The 15,172-nt window shown below is 38.4% G+C and overlaps 1 protein-coding gene across 5 annotated transcripts in view; it reads left to right on the forward strand.

Moving 5' to 3' along the window:
- Positions 1-15,172, forward strand: part of nav2a (neuron navigator 2a) — a 98,499-nt gene that overhangs the window by 33,584 nt on the left and 49,743 nt on the right. For all 5 annotated transcript variants that reach the window (XM_086143986.1, XM_086143983.1, XM_086143984.1 and 2 more), the window contains exons 4-10: positions 1,378-1,450; positions 2,524-2,770; positions 3,018-3,074; positions 5,597-5,730; positions 12,224-13,448; positions 14,621-14,730; positions 14,849-14,957. In XM_086143986.1, coding sequence (XP_086000112.1) covers positions 1,378-1,450; positions 2,524-2,770; positions 3,018-3,074; positions 5,597-5,730; positions 12,224-13,448; positions 14,621-14,730; positions 14,849-14,957 — 1,955 coding nt within the window. The remainder of the gene's footprint in view (positions 1-1,377; positions 1,451-2,523; positions 2,771-3,017; positions 3,075-5,596; positions 5,731-12,223; positions 13,449-14,620; positions 14,731-14,848; positions 14,958-15,172) is intronic.

Consider the following 15,172-nt stretch of genomic DNA (forward strand, 5'->3'; position numbering starts at 1 on the left):
ATATTAAGTGTAATCATTTAGTTAATCTGTAGTAAGTCAGCTTCCCAGTTACAATTTACACCCAGCCCTGTACAAACAGGTCAAATATTGTACGTTTTTTTTTTCTCTTTAGTTTAGAAACTACTTTTTCTGTTCTATATCTGTTCTCCCTTTCCTGTTAAATTATGTTTGAACTCTAGAAGTGGGTTTCTTGTGGGAATATTTATGAGTTTGCATATTAACCACACTGTTTTTTTCTGCTTTCACTTGTATTTAATATAGTTCTATGGAAAATTTGGCACTTTGGCACCAATTGTGTAAACTGTACACTACTTTTAAAAGTAAAAGTAAATGTCACAGACATTGTTTTGATAGCCTCCCACTTTGGAGTCCCATCATGTATTCTGTGTCTCCACTTTATGGATTGACAAATTGCCAGCTATATTTTATTGGTATAATTTCTGTTTTGTTTGCTCTTTGTAAACAGAGGCTACATGAATGATTATCAAAGAATAATGCATCTGTTGCGACTCTACTTGATGAGTCATTTTATGTGGTTTACTTTGTGATTTCATGGGCCAGTCAGCAGACTCTGGGTATAATGGAGTCACATAGTCTCTAAACAATGCCTGTCTGCCTATCAAATCCTCCATTGACAGTAGAGCAGTATGGTTTGAATCCTGTCTTGACATCATAATGTGGTCAATAGGGGTGTGTGTGTGTGTGTGTGTGTGTGTGTGTGTGTGTGTGTGTGTGTGTGTGTGTGTGTGTGTGTGTGTGTGTGTGTGTGCGTGTGTGTGTGTGTGTGTGTGTGAGTGTGTGCGCGCGCACGCACACATGTAACAAATGAATGTTTCAAAGGTTTATGCTTTATATCAATTCATATAACCTGGATACCTGGATTTTTTGTATTTCTGGAGGAAAAAAAACATCTCAGCAAGAAATGAACAAGAAATAATCTCAAACTAAGGTGTCAAATGACCATTAAAAAAGGTTAGAGTATTATTATTTTTCATATGTCAGAAAGTGTTGTCATATATACCAAAACTGAAAAAGGTTCTTCTGGGTAGGGTCATAAGCTTGTAATATTCATGTATGTACGATCCTACGTGTACGTATGATTTCCATGTTTCCAGTTGGAGGGACACCCACTTTATAACTTAGCCACAGCCGCCCCATATTATGATCTATTTGTTTTTTTGATAGGCACCTTAGCACACATTGTGCTGCCTTTATTGCTACTCTGTGGAGGAGTGCTGTTCAATGTTCACAGTCAGTCCTGATGCTTTTGTGAAAAGTTTGCAAAACACAGTTTCCTTACCTTGAGCATAAAATAAAGTTGGATGAAATTATGCCTGCCATTTTACCTGACAGGTGGTTTGTGCTCCTCTTGTTTAGATTGAGAACATTGATGTCTGCCTTAGTTTCCTGGCAACCAAAGGACTTAACATCCAGGGTCTCTCTGCTGAGGGTAAGCCTTACCTCTGCACTTCTCCTCTCACATGAATAAGAGTTTAAGACTTGAATAGGGCATGACAAACCAGGTTAAGCTTCAAAACAAATGCCCATAATGGAAAGGCTGCATATTTTTAGCTGTAACTTCATCTCATCAATACTTTGAGCAAGCAGTGGTCTACACCATGACACTTCAGCAATTTAATAGCACTACCCTCTGTTCATAGTCATATCTATAATCATATTTATAATAATGTTTACACTCTTCCTATCAGCACATAACCAAATGCTCTGCAGAGAGCAAGTAGGAATTTCACTGTACAGGGAAACACGTTTCTACACTGCATGTGACAGTAAACGCTTTGAATCTTGAATCTTCTTTGTATAAAATAATGTTGGTGTTTGCAATGGGAGACTAAATTATAAAAAAATATAAATAAAAAAGGGAGCAAAATAAAAAGTGTTCAAGTTGGCTTTTAAATATGCAAAAAGTCCAATTCTTTGTCATTTCTTTCTGCCATAATGATTATATAACCTAAAAACTGGCACCAAACATATATAGATATATATGCATATATTTAGAAAGCGAGAGGACAAAGATAACGCAATAGAAATGGAAGGTATTTACATTTGTATATTTTGCAAAAATGTAAATAATATTTGTAACTAGTTATTAAAAGGCCCATCTGATATAGTGTGTTTTTATGTAAACTTAAAAAAAACAATCATATGAACACCCTGCAAACACTTGGATACATTTGTATCCAAGTGTTTGCATATATATATATATATATATATGTACCCGATGGAAATTATTTAAATCAAGTGCAAATATGGACAATACTACAAAATATTGTTCGACAGTCAGCAAAACGGTTGTATAAATTTTCTTGCAAAGGCGGAAAGTGTATTTCTGGTTATGATGCTGTATATTTCATTGTCATTAACCATATTTAAACAGGAAAAATGCGGTAAAAGTAATTTTGCACTTCTATGTGAATGTACAATAATTTTTGCATATATTCTATGATTCAATCCACCTGTATTATCAATTTTTTTAATGTTGTACATCATGTGACTGACCCTCAGAGATTCGAAATGGCAATTTGAAAGCCATCCTCGGACTCTTCTTTAGCTTGTCCCGCTACAAACAACAACAGCAGCAGCAGGCTAAACGGCAGACCTCGCAGCCTGCCCTCCCATCCACAGGCCAGCCGCAGAGCACCCATCCTCCACTAAACCAGCAGGGCAGTGCACCTGCCCAGCTCAGCCAGTCTACGCATGGGACTCCTACCCTCACAACCCAGAAAGCAGCACAGGCCGAGATGCAGTCCAGGTGAGGCTAGAAGTCCCTCTCAGCCGAAGCTTGCTCATACAAACCCTGTCAACTGCTAATATTACAAGCCTGACTTTGAAAGTTGGTCACCTGGGTGTATTCTATATTCTTGATATCTTTTTTTCCCCTTAACCATCATTTTGTGACACATCTATCTACCTGTTCATATTTCTGCCATTTATGACTGTAAACCTGATATCTGTCTCAGTCCTCGTCCACATTTCTCTTCTCTCTTCTTTTCTTTTAGGAATGGGTCTCAGAGTAAACTACTCAAGTTTTCGCTTGGTCAGAAAAAGACCTCTAGGTCAGCACATTCTGTCTGTCTTTTTTTCTCCCTCCTTCCTTTTTTCTCCACCATACTTCCTTTCCTCTTCCCTTTCCTGGAATAGTGAGGTAGACATTATCCCATTATCCCATTATCAATATCATTTATTTCATGTTGTTTCCTTGTCTGTGATTAAGGGTAATCTCTACAACAAGCAATATCCAAAATGCATGGGTTGTAATGCTGAACAGATAACACCAAAAGCTTAGGTTTCCATTTTTGGCCAGATGTACCTATATGGCAGCATGTCAAATTGGGCAAGTCGTGCAAATGTGCTGTGAAAGACCTTTAGATAACCCTTGCAAGTGTGTGGGTGCGTGCGTGCGTGCGTGCGTGCGTGCGTGCGTGCGTGGTGCGTGCGTGCGTGCTGACAAGCACATCCTACATGTAATACGACATTAATTATTAACACAGAAGGCATCTTTTGCTGCAACGTGTATCTATGACATTTAAGATAGGTTTCTGTCTGCTTTAAACTGACACTCCTCAGTCTGTAAGCATTTGCTGCTTTTCACTATGCCAAGCTAGATAATGCTATGATGCACCCCTAATCTGTATTTTTGATATCATTTGGCATGCTGTTCATTGCAAATTATTTTTATAATGCACCTGCTCAGGACCAGCTGTTCCCCAAACTGATGTGATGTACCCACCTTGTGGTCATGATGTGTAGCTACATGCTCAGGAGCTGAAATTAGAAGCTGTCTCATCACTATACTGTGATATACCTAGTTTCCTCTCAAAAAAAAAAAAAGACAAAAATTGAATGTATCTCATTTTTATATACATGCTTTATTTGAACGTGAATTTTTTTCAATTGTATAAATGTAATACATTTAAATTAGAATTATGATTATTGCTTAGCCTTGTTTGTAAACCTAATAATTTTGCAATTAAAATTGTTAAATGTGATTTTGATTGGATTGGAAAAACCTATCCTGTTTGCATCAGATAATTACCCAGTATCAAGGTTTTTTTCATTATATATCAACAGAAGCCTGTTCATTTAGATTTAGAATGGAGTAGATTGCCAGGTGTGCATCTTGCCTGTCCATGCACATACCATATGCATTAAAAATAAAAATAAAAAAAACAATAACATTGCAACTATACTTATTATTTTAATATCCTTCATAAATTATAAAATAATTTTCATGTCTGCATGTACCGCTGTTTGGTTACATTATAGTTGAGAGGATGTTAGTAGAAAATACAATGGGACATATGGTTGAAATCGCTGTTCAGTACAGTTCCAGCAATATTGTTTTTCAAATGTTGGTATCAACTTTTTTTAGTTTGTCTGTGTATTACCTCAAAATGTATTTAAAATAAATCCTGTTAATCAAAAAGAGAGACTCTGGACTGATCCCTTTCAGTCTTAAAAAGATGAATGATTGACATGATTAACTGTTAATTAATGATTAACTAACTGATATGTTAAAGACTAATGCTTACAGCTACAACTCCATGGATCTTTATCATTAAAAGTGATTTCCATAGGGGAAATGAAAGATTTATTCTGTTTTGTAAACATGGGCTGAAATTAAAAAGCTTTTATTCGGTTATCAGTCTTTGTTATATAGTACTAGAGAGATGTCTTTGTTGCCACAATGAATTAGTGTTTCATGATCAGCCATGAAAGATTATGAGGCTGTAATTTTCTTATAACAAGGCATCAAGGTTTTAGTAATTGCACCAAGTCTTAAATGGTGCCTGTGTTCTGCCTGAATGTTGAAGAGGAGACAAAGGACCTGATCTTTTAGTTTGTGTTGAGCACTTTTTTTCAAACCCATTCTGATAAGCAGATCCGTCTCCATTAGCTCTCTGTTGTGGTCTTTGGGGAGGGCTTTCAAGAAAACCAAACAATCGCTGAATTTAAATCTGTTTAATAGTGTGTAGCACCTAATCCAAGACTTTTAGACACTATCCAGATGTATACAATTATCAAGGGAACACTCAGTTGGGCTAAACAAATACAGTATTAAGAACTACAAAGCAGAGCTGTAAATGAAGGAGGCAGTATGAATGTGTATGCCATCTAGTCATCATTTAACGTGATCTTCAACAAAACAAATTTCCTTTCTGTCCTCCTTTAGCTTGTGATATAGTTATGTTTTAGTTGTAAATTAACATCACTTTTTCAAAAGCACTAGACAGATCCAATATTTTTTTCTTGGTAAAATGAAGAACAGTTTAATGCACTTCAGGAATGGATTTGATCAATTCTTAAGTTACTCTCACTGACTTAAGTTATAAATCATCCCAATTTTAAGGTTTATTCTCATAAACTTTGGAGGAATTTATCTACCTGAAGTCATCTCTCATAGATTTCAAAATTGTCTCTAACTACTGTAAGATATTTAGTCAATTTGTTTAGTTAATTTCTATTAAAATACTCATATCAGTAATAAAAATTCATATGGGACTATCACATTTATACAGCAAAACTAGTTTTACATCCCTTCCTGCTCATCACCATAAACCCTCTCATTTTTCATCAGACTTCCCGGACCCTCAGCAAGGGTGTCCACTGCTGGCAGTGACATCACTACAAGAGGTTCGGCCATTGCTGCTGGGAACAGACGCAGCCAGGGCTTCAATGATAAGACCAAAGCCAGCTCACAACTGAACAAAGGTTGGTTTCATTATCCACCAATTAAACCAAGCAATAATATTCTTTCAAAGGGATAAGTATGCGGCATGCGTCATGTGTATGTTTGACAAATTAACCCTACTAGTTTGAAGCCATCACAAAGTTGCAATTTCCAGCATGCAGTGCTGCCTTATACAATTGTGTCCGTTGAAAACAGAAACATGGAGGCAATAATACTCATTTCTTTTGCTAAGATACTTCAGCAACACATTTAACTCATTCCAGTCACTGTTAAGTGTGGAAGGTTTTGTGTGTGTGTGTGTGTGTGTGTGTGTGTGTGTGTGTGTGTGTGTCTCAGAGAGAGAGAGAGAGAGAGAGAGAGAGAGAGAGAGAGAGAGAGAGAGAGAGGTGTTGAAAGGAAACTGTTACGATCAATTTCCCCCAGTTCTCCATGCACAGGTCCCCTCCTGTCCCCCTGTTTAAATATTGACAAATTAACTCGGACCAGTGCCATGAACAGCCTTTTTTGGGATTCAGTAATGATTTGCTGGTTATCAAGATTGTATCGTTTTCCAAACCACTGTATATAGGAAATGTATGTTGGAGAGATGTACTGTCTTTTTTGTCAGAAGATAATGAATTTAATCCAATCTTGATTACCTAAATATCAAAATCCCTAAAAAAATAAAACATTTTCTGGCAAGATATATCATAGAAGGAGTAATCTACAGGAATAGGGTATGATTTACATATAACTAAAATTGAAACTGTTTCTTATTTTTCTGCTAAAGATCTATACTTTGAAAAGCATTGTGTGGCATTGGACCCTGAGAAGACCTAACAATTAATTTATCCTCTAAAAGTTTGCTTATCCCTAAGGGTTTTGAAAAGACTTGTGTAAATCTACAGCTAGATTATTTTCCTATCAGGCAATGTTTTTCTATCATGCTGGTACCAGGTTATCTGTTTCCGGTTTTGTTGGAGCTCATCTAGTGGTTGTTGATTCAGTCTTTGTGGTGATGTAAAACAAAGACTTATCAAAAACGTTTGATAATGTAAGCCTCACGACTAAGCAAAGATAGATCTACTACTGTGCTAAGACTGTCATACTACCACCTTAAACTAAATGACTGGGATGACGGATGCATGCTATGACTCCTATAAGACTCTGCTATGACTCTTAAAATTTCCCACTGACTTCCAGTTTTAAGTATGTAACTGGAAAATTGTTAGGTGTAAGCCTGGCATTACACTTGATGATATCTGCAATAAGAACTTGTGTAAATTATTTACAAATGAGGGTATATGTACGTATCAGTTATTAGCCAAATGAGCAAAGTAGTATGCAAAGTGAACTTTTGTTTGAGATCTTAGATCCCCAAAATATAACAATGTTGGAATAGTCATGCTGGTAGAGTTTTTGTTTATAATTCAGCATACACGGCATTTTCAAAGATTTAGTATGGTTTGAATGAATATTTGTCAGCGGTTTTACACTGGTAGCAGGTAGATTTTTTTTTTTTTCTTATTTTGGGATTGGAAACAGGGAACGTCGAGTAAAAGGGTGAGAGCATTTAAATGGGATTATAGGATCTGAAAGTAATCTTGAAATCAGATCTTCTGAGGGACATTTCAGTATCGAAGTTAATTTATCATCCTGACATACAGGTTTTACTATGTCACTTTGTGGGAACAACAGTCCTTATGATTGACAGCAGGTATGATTAAACTCAACAGTCACCCCTCCTCCTGCCTCATTGTTGACATATTGCCAAGTCCCTCCTCTTTGACATAGCACATGCTCCTGGTCCTCCGCTTTTTTCCTCCTTCACCTTCTGGACAGCGTGCCATGCTTTGGGACTCTGCTCTCATCTGCTGTCCATTCTTTTCTCTACTATTCACTCTGTTCCTCCTGGACATCTACAGCACCCATGAGGTTTGTCACTTTGCACTTGTAGAAAGCTCTTGCAAAGACTGGTTATGTTGTTAGAAATAAATATCTCAAACTTTGCATTTTACTATAAGTTTTACTGGTATATTGCTGATGTATGAAATAGGAAAGACTTCCAATCGTGTAAGAGCACATTACCTCAATGGCAACTTGCTAGGATTTCATCTGGTAGTAGTAAAAGGGTGTAGTAATCACCCATCAAATTTGATTATTTTTCTTTATCGATATCTGTCCATCTGGAACAATTTTGTTTAATATACCTTTCAAGAATTTGTGGGCATGCCTCGAGATTTTGTAGCTGCAGGTTTAGATGCTTAAACAGACACCTTCAGATCCTATTGTGGAGCCAGATATGGTTTGTGTCATTGCTTCTGACACCAGAATGCATTTACTTCATTGCACGGCTGTACAGGAGAGAAGGACCAGCATCCCCTCTCCCGCTCCCCACTAACTCAAGGTGACAGGGTCCAAGTGTCCAGTGGGTGACAAAGGGCTCAAAATGCATTGGGTTTCATGGGTATATTTCATTTGTGCACATTTTTGTTTGCCAATGCATTTATATGTGTGTTTGTTTGTGTAGTTGTTTCTCTTCCAGAATGAATAGCCTTCTAATGAGCTTTCACGTCACTATTTGAGTGTATTCATGTGGAGAAACCTTTGAAAGTTTTGCTCACTACACAAAAGTTAGCTGTCCCACTCATTTTTGGAGTACAATAACTGAGGAGAGTGTGTGAGAGAGGGCGGGAGAGAGGGGGAAAAAAAGCACTCAGGATTCTCAAATCAGAACAATCCGAATGAGCAAACCCCTGCAACATCAAATTGTGTGCCAATCTATTTTAAATCACTTTAACAATTTGTTCTATAGATATGAAGGTGCCATTTAGCGTCTGACTGATTTGGATATTTCTGTAGGCAATGCAAAGATTTGCAGATATTAGGACTTGATAATCAATGTAGTTAGTCAAAGAGTTACTTTTCGACATATAAGAAGTAGGCAATGAACATTGGAGTGTCTTAAATACAATTCATTCACATTTCTTAACATTGTAATTGAATGGGTTTTTTTTTACCTTGTCTATACAAGTCCATTCAAAATTCCTTATTTGAAAAAGTCTTGCAAGCAAAAACAATTTTGATATCATGATACCGTGCTGTAAACTAAACTCCCATAAGTAAGCAGTATTTCTTGCCTTTGGCATTTTTTTTCTTCAATAGTCATAGTTTTTGTTTGAACATAACTCTAATAACTGTGAAGTGTATATTTTGGCCAACTATGGGGTCCTATTGGAGAACTAAATGGAGACCACATTAAATTTTTATCCAGTAAGCAGCAGTGTTTTTAGATTGTACTGTAGTTGATCTCCATCAAGACCACAAAACATAATGGCTCGCCCTTACACTATTTAGGGAAACTGGAATACAAACGATACAAGATACAAATATTACGGTTTTGGAAGAGATCACAAATAAGATCTGTGTGGGTTGCAGACTTCCTTTGTCACTTATTTAGGATCAACACCATTTATCAAAAAAGTAACGACCGGTCATATAGCTAATATCAGTGAAGTCAACAGTGTTGACCATCTGGGAAAAACATGTCCTCACAATGCTCTCTGTTCAGCATATGTGAAAAATCTTCCTGGCCTCTTGAATTTAAAGCAATTTTTTTCCACCTTTCTATATGCAGGGACTTGTATATAAGTAGGGCAATTTCAGGTCAACAGTGTGGCCATTGACTGACTGAGAGGCTTTAGCTTAATGTCTTGTGACCAGTGGGACCATGGGAGCAGTTTGCAGGCTTGTGATGTGTAAACAGTGTCAGCCGACGCTAATGTATTCGCTGCCTGTTTGTTTTGTGCAACTGTGGCCATACAGCATTATAAATTGTGCTCTCTTTGGGTTACCTGTTCTCCAGCTATGTCAAGGTTATCAAAGATAAGGTGTCTAAAGTGTCTGAAGTTGAAGATCAGAACATCTCAACTCTGAAGCTCAAAATGCATTTATGGAGACAAGAGTGCTGACACTTACTAGCCATTACATGGTTTTCAAGTGGTTAGCAGGTATTAAAACACTGGAACACACACGAGGATGCCCAAGTGTGACGGTCCATGAAAAGCGCTTTGGGTCCACTTCAACTGATTTCCCCAAATGCCTTGATGTTATCGGCAAGCTAAAAGAGGAAAGAGCAGCTGTACTCACTCAAGAATTGGAAGAGAAGGGGTGGGATAGGCTTTTATGGCAGTCGGGAAGGGCATCAGTGGTCTGCAATTCTTTTCCCCTTGAGTACTCCTTACTGTCATTTTCGGTTCTTTGTTTTAATCGCTAAATGACTGCTATAATTAAGTAGTTAAGTTGTAAACCCCAAAATTCTTTCAGTATGTTTCTACATTAAGCTTTGAGAAGTTTGATGATTTGGATTTCGCCTTAGGGCACCGAAGTTCATCAGGTCAGTGACCCATTCTTTTAGCAAGTTAAACAGTTTATTTGTTTTTGAAGTGAAAGTACTTCCACAGATATACTTATACTGGTAATGACAAGGTGGTTTCTTAAATTGCAAACAGACAAGAACAAATTAATACATTTTGTCAGTTCATAAGGGGAACTCAAATAAATGTATCTCTTACTCAGATTACAAAAAATAAATTAGTTTTATCTTTAAAAATTTTTTTTTTTTTAATTTGAGACAGACTTGGTCAGTGTTAAAAAACCTAGATGTGCTACCCCTTTTTCCAAAATATAATCCTGAGTTCCTAGTGGATAATTAATGAACGAACACTTCACTTCCAATTTGTATCAGATTTCGCACACCATTAGAAAAAAATTAACAAATACCCTGAGTTGCTATTTTGAAATAGTTTACTCAAGTGTCACTTTTGACCAATCATGTTGAAGACTGACCATCTTTTTCCACTTTTGGCAGCCTAAGTGGAGCACGTCACTCTTGTCCCTTGGGTCCAGCCATGACAATGATCCACTGTTCCAGTGTCCAGGGTCCCTCCATGACCCCCTGTCATTAGTTCTTTTCTGACTCATAATCTAAGATGACCCCAGTCATGGACAGCATGGACTGTCCTTCTGACCTACATCAAAGCTCTCTCGTTCTAAACCTTCCCTGTCCCCTCATTGTCTTTGCCTGCTCCATAATCACACCATGTCCTCCTTTCATTTAGCTTTTTCCAGGAGGGGGCCAGCTATTAACAGCCTGACCCACTTTTCCAATAGCTAACTGCTAGTACGGCTAATTGGGCCCTAATCACTTCGTAATGGCTGCATTGTTTTGGGTTGCTTTTGCAAAATGCTAAATAGAGGGAAGGGGAAAGGCGGTGAGAAAGTGCCCATATCCACTTAGAGCATTAAAGGTTGTTAAAATAAAACAAGTGCAGAGCAAGATGAGAAAAGGCTAGCTGGATAGTTTTGTTGTTTAATAATCCATGAAGCCAACTTAATCAGACCATAGGAATAATTTGAATACTGAACAAATATTACTCGTACCAATCTGATAAACTTAATAAAAGTGTACCTCTTTATTAAATATAAACTTCTAAAGCCATCACCTTTTCCTCTGAAGCTTTCCTTAAGTTTGATATATTTTGAAACTCAAAATGTAAGTCTGAAACATTTACAGCTGAATGCTTAATGAAAATGCATACCTCAGCAGCGGTGAAAGAAAAGCGCATGTATGTTCGTGTGTATGTGTGTGCATTTTTGTGTGTGTGTATTCGGAATCTGTGTGTGTACATAGAAAGAAAAAGGTAGTGCGTGCGTTCGTGTGCATGTGTGCGTGTGTGTGTGTTGAAACGGAACTGTTATGATTCATTTCCCCCAGTGCTCCATGCACAGGTCCTCTGCCTCACTGGCCGTTGGTGTTTGAATATTTAAATGTTGCAATTTCTGCTGCTAGTACTACAGTTTAGTGACAGACTAAGCAGGCTCTAGGACACTATTTTTCCTGTTCAGGATATTCATTTATAAAGAACATCTCAATTCATTTTTGCTCTCTCCGTTTCTGGTAAGTTGAGTCATGTCTTGTATATTTTTTGTTGGCTGAAAATATTGCAACCCCATTTTTCAGGTAGTAGAGGCACTGGAAGTTTAGAAATAACCTGTTCTTTAAAACTTAAATGGGATTTATTTTCTATGAATTTATGAGAATTTTAGCACATGTTCCAAGATGAAACTGGATTGTGTTACTGTTAAAGAGATGGATACTGGATACCAAAACAATTGTGCCCAAGCCTTTTAAGAGCAATGGTGCTGCTCTTCAACACAGCCTCCTTGGCAAGACTTTAAAGTACTTGAGCCTGCTCTTCATTTTTTTTATAAACAGTTTGGGATTGGATCCTTTCATTTCAAGTGCTGAGGGATTTTTCACAATTATTGTGACTCACCTTTAAGAAAGCAATGGCACATTTGGCTATAACAACACAGACCGCCTCAAGGTCCTTATATGGCCACTTTTTGTGAGGTCAAAGCAAATGCACCATTAACATCTGGTTTCTTTCTCTCCTCTTAATCCTCTCTGCACTTGACTCCTTGTTTGTACCCCCTGGCTTGTATTTTTATTTGTCTCTTTTTTTGGCGCAGATTCCTCCGAGGGCATGACCTCAACGCCTTCAGTGATGACTGAGCATACTCTGTCATCTACAGTGACTGTCAGCTCCTTGGCCAGTATCTCCACCTCTACCTCTGCCGCGATTCCAACATCATCTTCTGCCTCCTCTTCCACTGCCATTCCCCAGCCCAACAGCAACAGTAAACCCTGGAGAAACAAGTCAGTGAGCTCCAAACAGCCTTCTCAATCAACCTCCTCCACTAGCAGCCCCCCATCTGCCATCCAGACCACTAAACAAGAGAAGGACAACTCCACCAAGGTGACTTTGGCCAATGAGCCTGCTCCTAAGCTTGTCACTCAGAAATCCATGCTGGAGAAGCTTAAGCTGTTTAACAGTAAAGGGGGCTCCAAATCATCCTCCTCCTCCAATGGAGTAGTGCAAATTGAAAATGCTGCTTCAGCCAGGCCAGTTGTTGAGAGAGCCGAGACTGGTTCCAACACTGATCCACTGGATGAAGATGATGGCAATGTCCGACCTGGAATGAATGGGACCAGCAATGGGACGGCTAACGGAGCAAATCCATCAACAGGTACTACTGTTGCTACAACGGCGAGCAGCCCTAAAATTGCATTGAGAGGTATTGCCCAGCGCACTTTTAGTAGAGCTCTGACTTCCAAAAAGGGTTCTGTCAAGGGCCCAGAGAAAGACAAGGAGAAGGGGAAGGAGAAGGACAAAGAGAAGGAGAAAGGGAAAGAGATGGCAAAATGTGTCTCTGTGCCTGACAGGACAGAACTGAGGGGTGATGAGCCAAAAGAAGTAGCACCTATTTCAGGAGATATGGACAGCTCAAACAAAAGGACCTCTAAAATTGCCAGCTTCATTCCCAAAGGGGGTAAAGTGGCAAAAAAGGAGAGCTCCACCCCTGCACACAGCGGAATACCAAAGCCGGGAGGTAAAGCCCCAACCAGTGGGGCTAAAGCCTCCTCAGCAGCGACAAAAGATACAGGAGAGAGGCCACGGAGTATGCGGTTAGGACCAGGTCTCACAATGCACCGTGGACCCTTGGACAGGGACAGCAGACACTCCAGCACTACCTCTAGCATGAGCTCCACAGAGGGGAAGACTAGCACCACCCTTGTAGCAGGAGGAGGCAACACACAGAGCACAGCAAGTAACACAGTCAGTGTGCAGCTACCTCAGACTCAACAGCTCCACAGCCACCCCAATATGGCCACTGTTGCACCTTTCATGTACAGGTGAGCTCATACTTTTTAAGTCTCTGGATCTACAGTGACTATTTATTGATGATTGTAAATATGAATACATACATGCAAATAATGAATTCATATTTATTATTTGAGATTATTTGTTTGAAATTAATATTGATTTGCATTTGGCACTAAAAATCAATTTAAAATCATCGTGTTCACAAATTACAAGTGTTATCCAGGTTATCCAGCTTGAACAAACCTTTATCATTTTGACATATTACAACTTAAGACAACACAAATATACCACTCAACCGAGCATCTGGCATACAAATATCCAACAACAAATTAACTCCGAGTTCCTGCTGTATGTACAGTATAAGCTTTTGGGATAAATATTAGCTAGGGTGTGTTTCACCCACAAAATGAGTCAGTATTATATCAATACCAGGAGTTCTTGACACTGATAAACAATGGATTACTATTCAAATTTTTCATTTTGAGATTGCAGTTTGCATATCTGCTTCCTCGTGTGAGTGTTTGTTGTGTGCATGCATGCACACAGGCATGTCGGTGGAGAAGAAATTTGATGAGAAGAAACATAACCAATGGTGAGAGGAAATGTAACTTATTATTAGTATCTTAACATAACATTTGCGACTGTAGTCTGTTCCCTGATTACTTCCTAACCTGTGGCTAAAAAGTCCACATTTACAGTCCCCTCCAATCCTCAGTACTTTTAAAACTGTCCTTTTACTTTATTCGGTATCATTACTAAGAACAGAATATGGCTTTTAGCGGTCAAAAACAGCATAACTAAATGTTGATGAATTAATATATATTATTCTCTCACTTAGATAGGACTGGTAAATAGACCGATGAATCTCAAAAACAATATGATGCCATCCAAGCAGAAGATAAAGATGTTTTGTGAAATTATTTTGTAAATCATTCTAATAATCAAATAATAAATAGTCACTAAATGGTAGTGTTTCAAAGGGAAACTGACCAATGTTGTGGTTGAACTTTATTAATTTATACTTCAAAGACAAACTTTACTGGCATCTGAGGATTAGTTCATTTGATCCCTTGTCACAAGACTGGAAACAGCCGATTTAAGTCTTAATCACATTTATCCCTCTCCTGAATATTAGGTTCCTTCTAAATACACAATAATTCAGAATTGATTGTCCCTCTCCCCCTTCAATTTTCACTCTCAGATCTCAACCAGACAGTGAGGGAATAATACACACAGAGTCTGGCTCAGGAGGAAGGGTTGGGGACATTTCCCACATCAAGGCCATCCACTCCTCCACTGAGGACCTTTCAGGTGCGTAATCCCTGGGTAATCACTCATAGTGACTCACTCTTTTTCAATGTTCATGCACATGCTGTGTACTGTTGTATAGTTGCTTTTTTCGAGCTTCTTTTTAAAACACTTTTGTCAGGTGAAGACCCGGAGACGAGACGGTTGCGGACGGTCAAAAATATAGCAGACCTTCGGCAGAACCTGGAGGAGACCATGTCCAGTCTGCGAGGAACTCAGGTCACACATAGGTAAAAACCGAGGAAATATAGTCTGAGTTTAAGAAGAATTAAAAGTGAATGTCTTACTTAAATCCTCTATATTTTTCTTTTCTAATTATTTCCTAAGCAGCATTTTAAGCTTTGTAATCTTTCTCTCTATCTCTTTCTTACATGTACGTGTGTGTGTGTGTGTGCGTGCGTGCGTGCGTGCGTGCGTGCGTGCGTGCGTGCGTGCGTGCGTGCGT

The sequence above is a fragment of the Fistularia commersonii genome, chromosome 3, assembly GCF_037954325.1.
Source record: "Fistularia commersonii isolate RoL2024-O1a breed Wild chromosome 3, RoL_Fcom_v1.0, whole genome shotgun sequence".
NCBI lineage: Eukaryota > Metazoa > Chordata > Actinopteri > Syngnathiformes > Fistulariidae > Fistularia > Fistularia commersonii.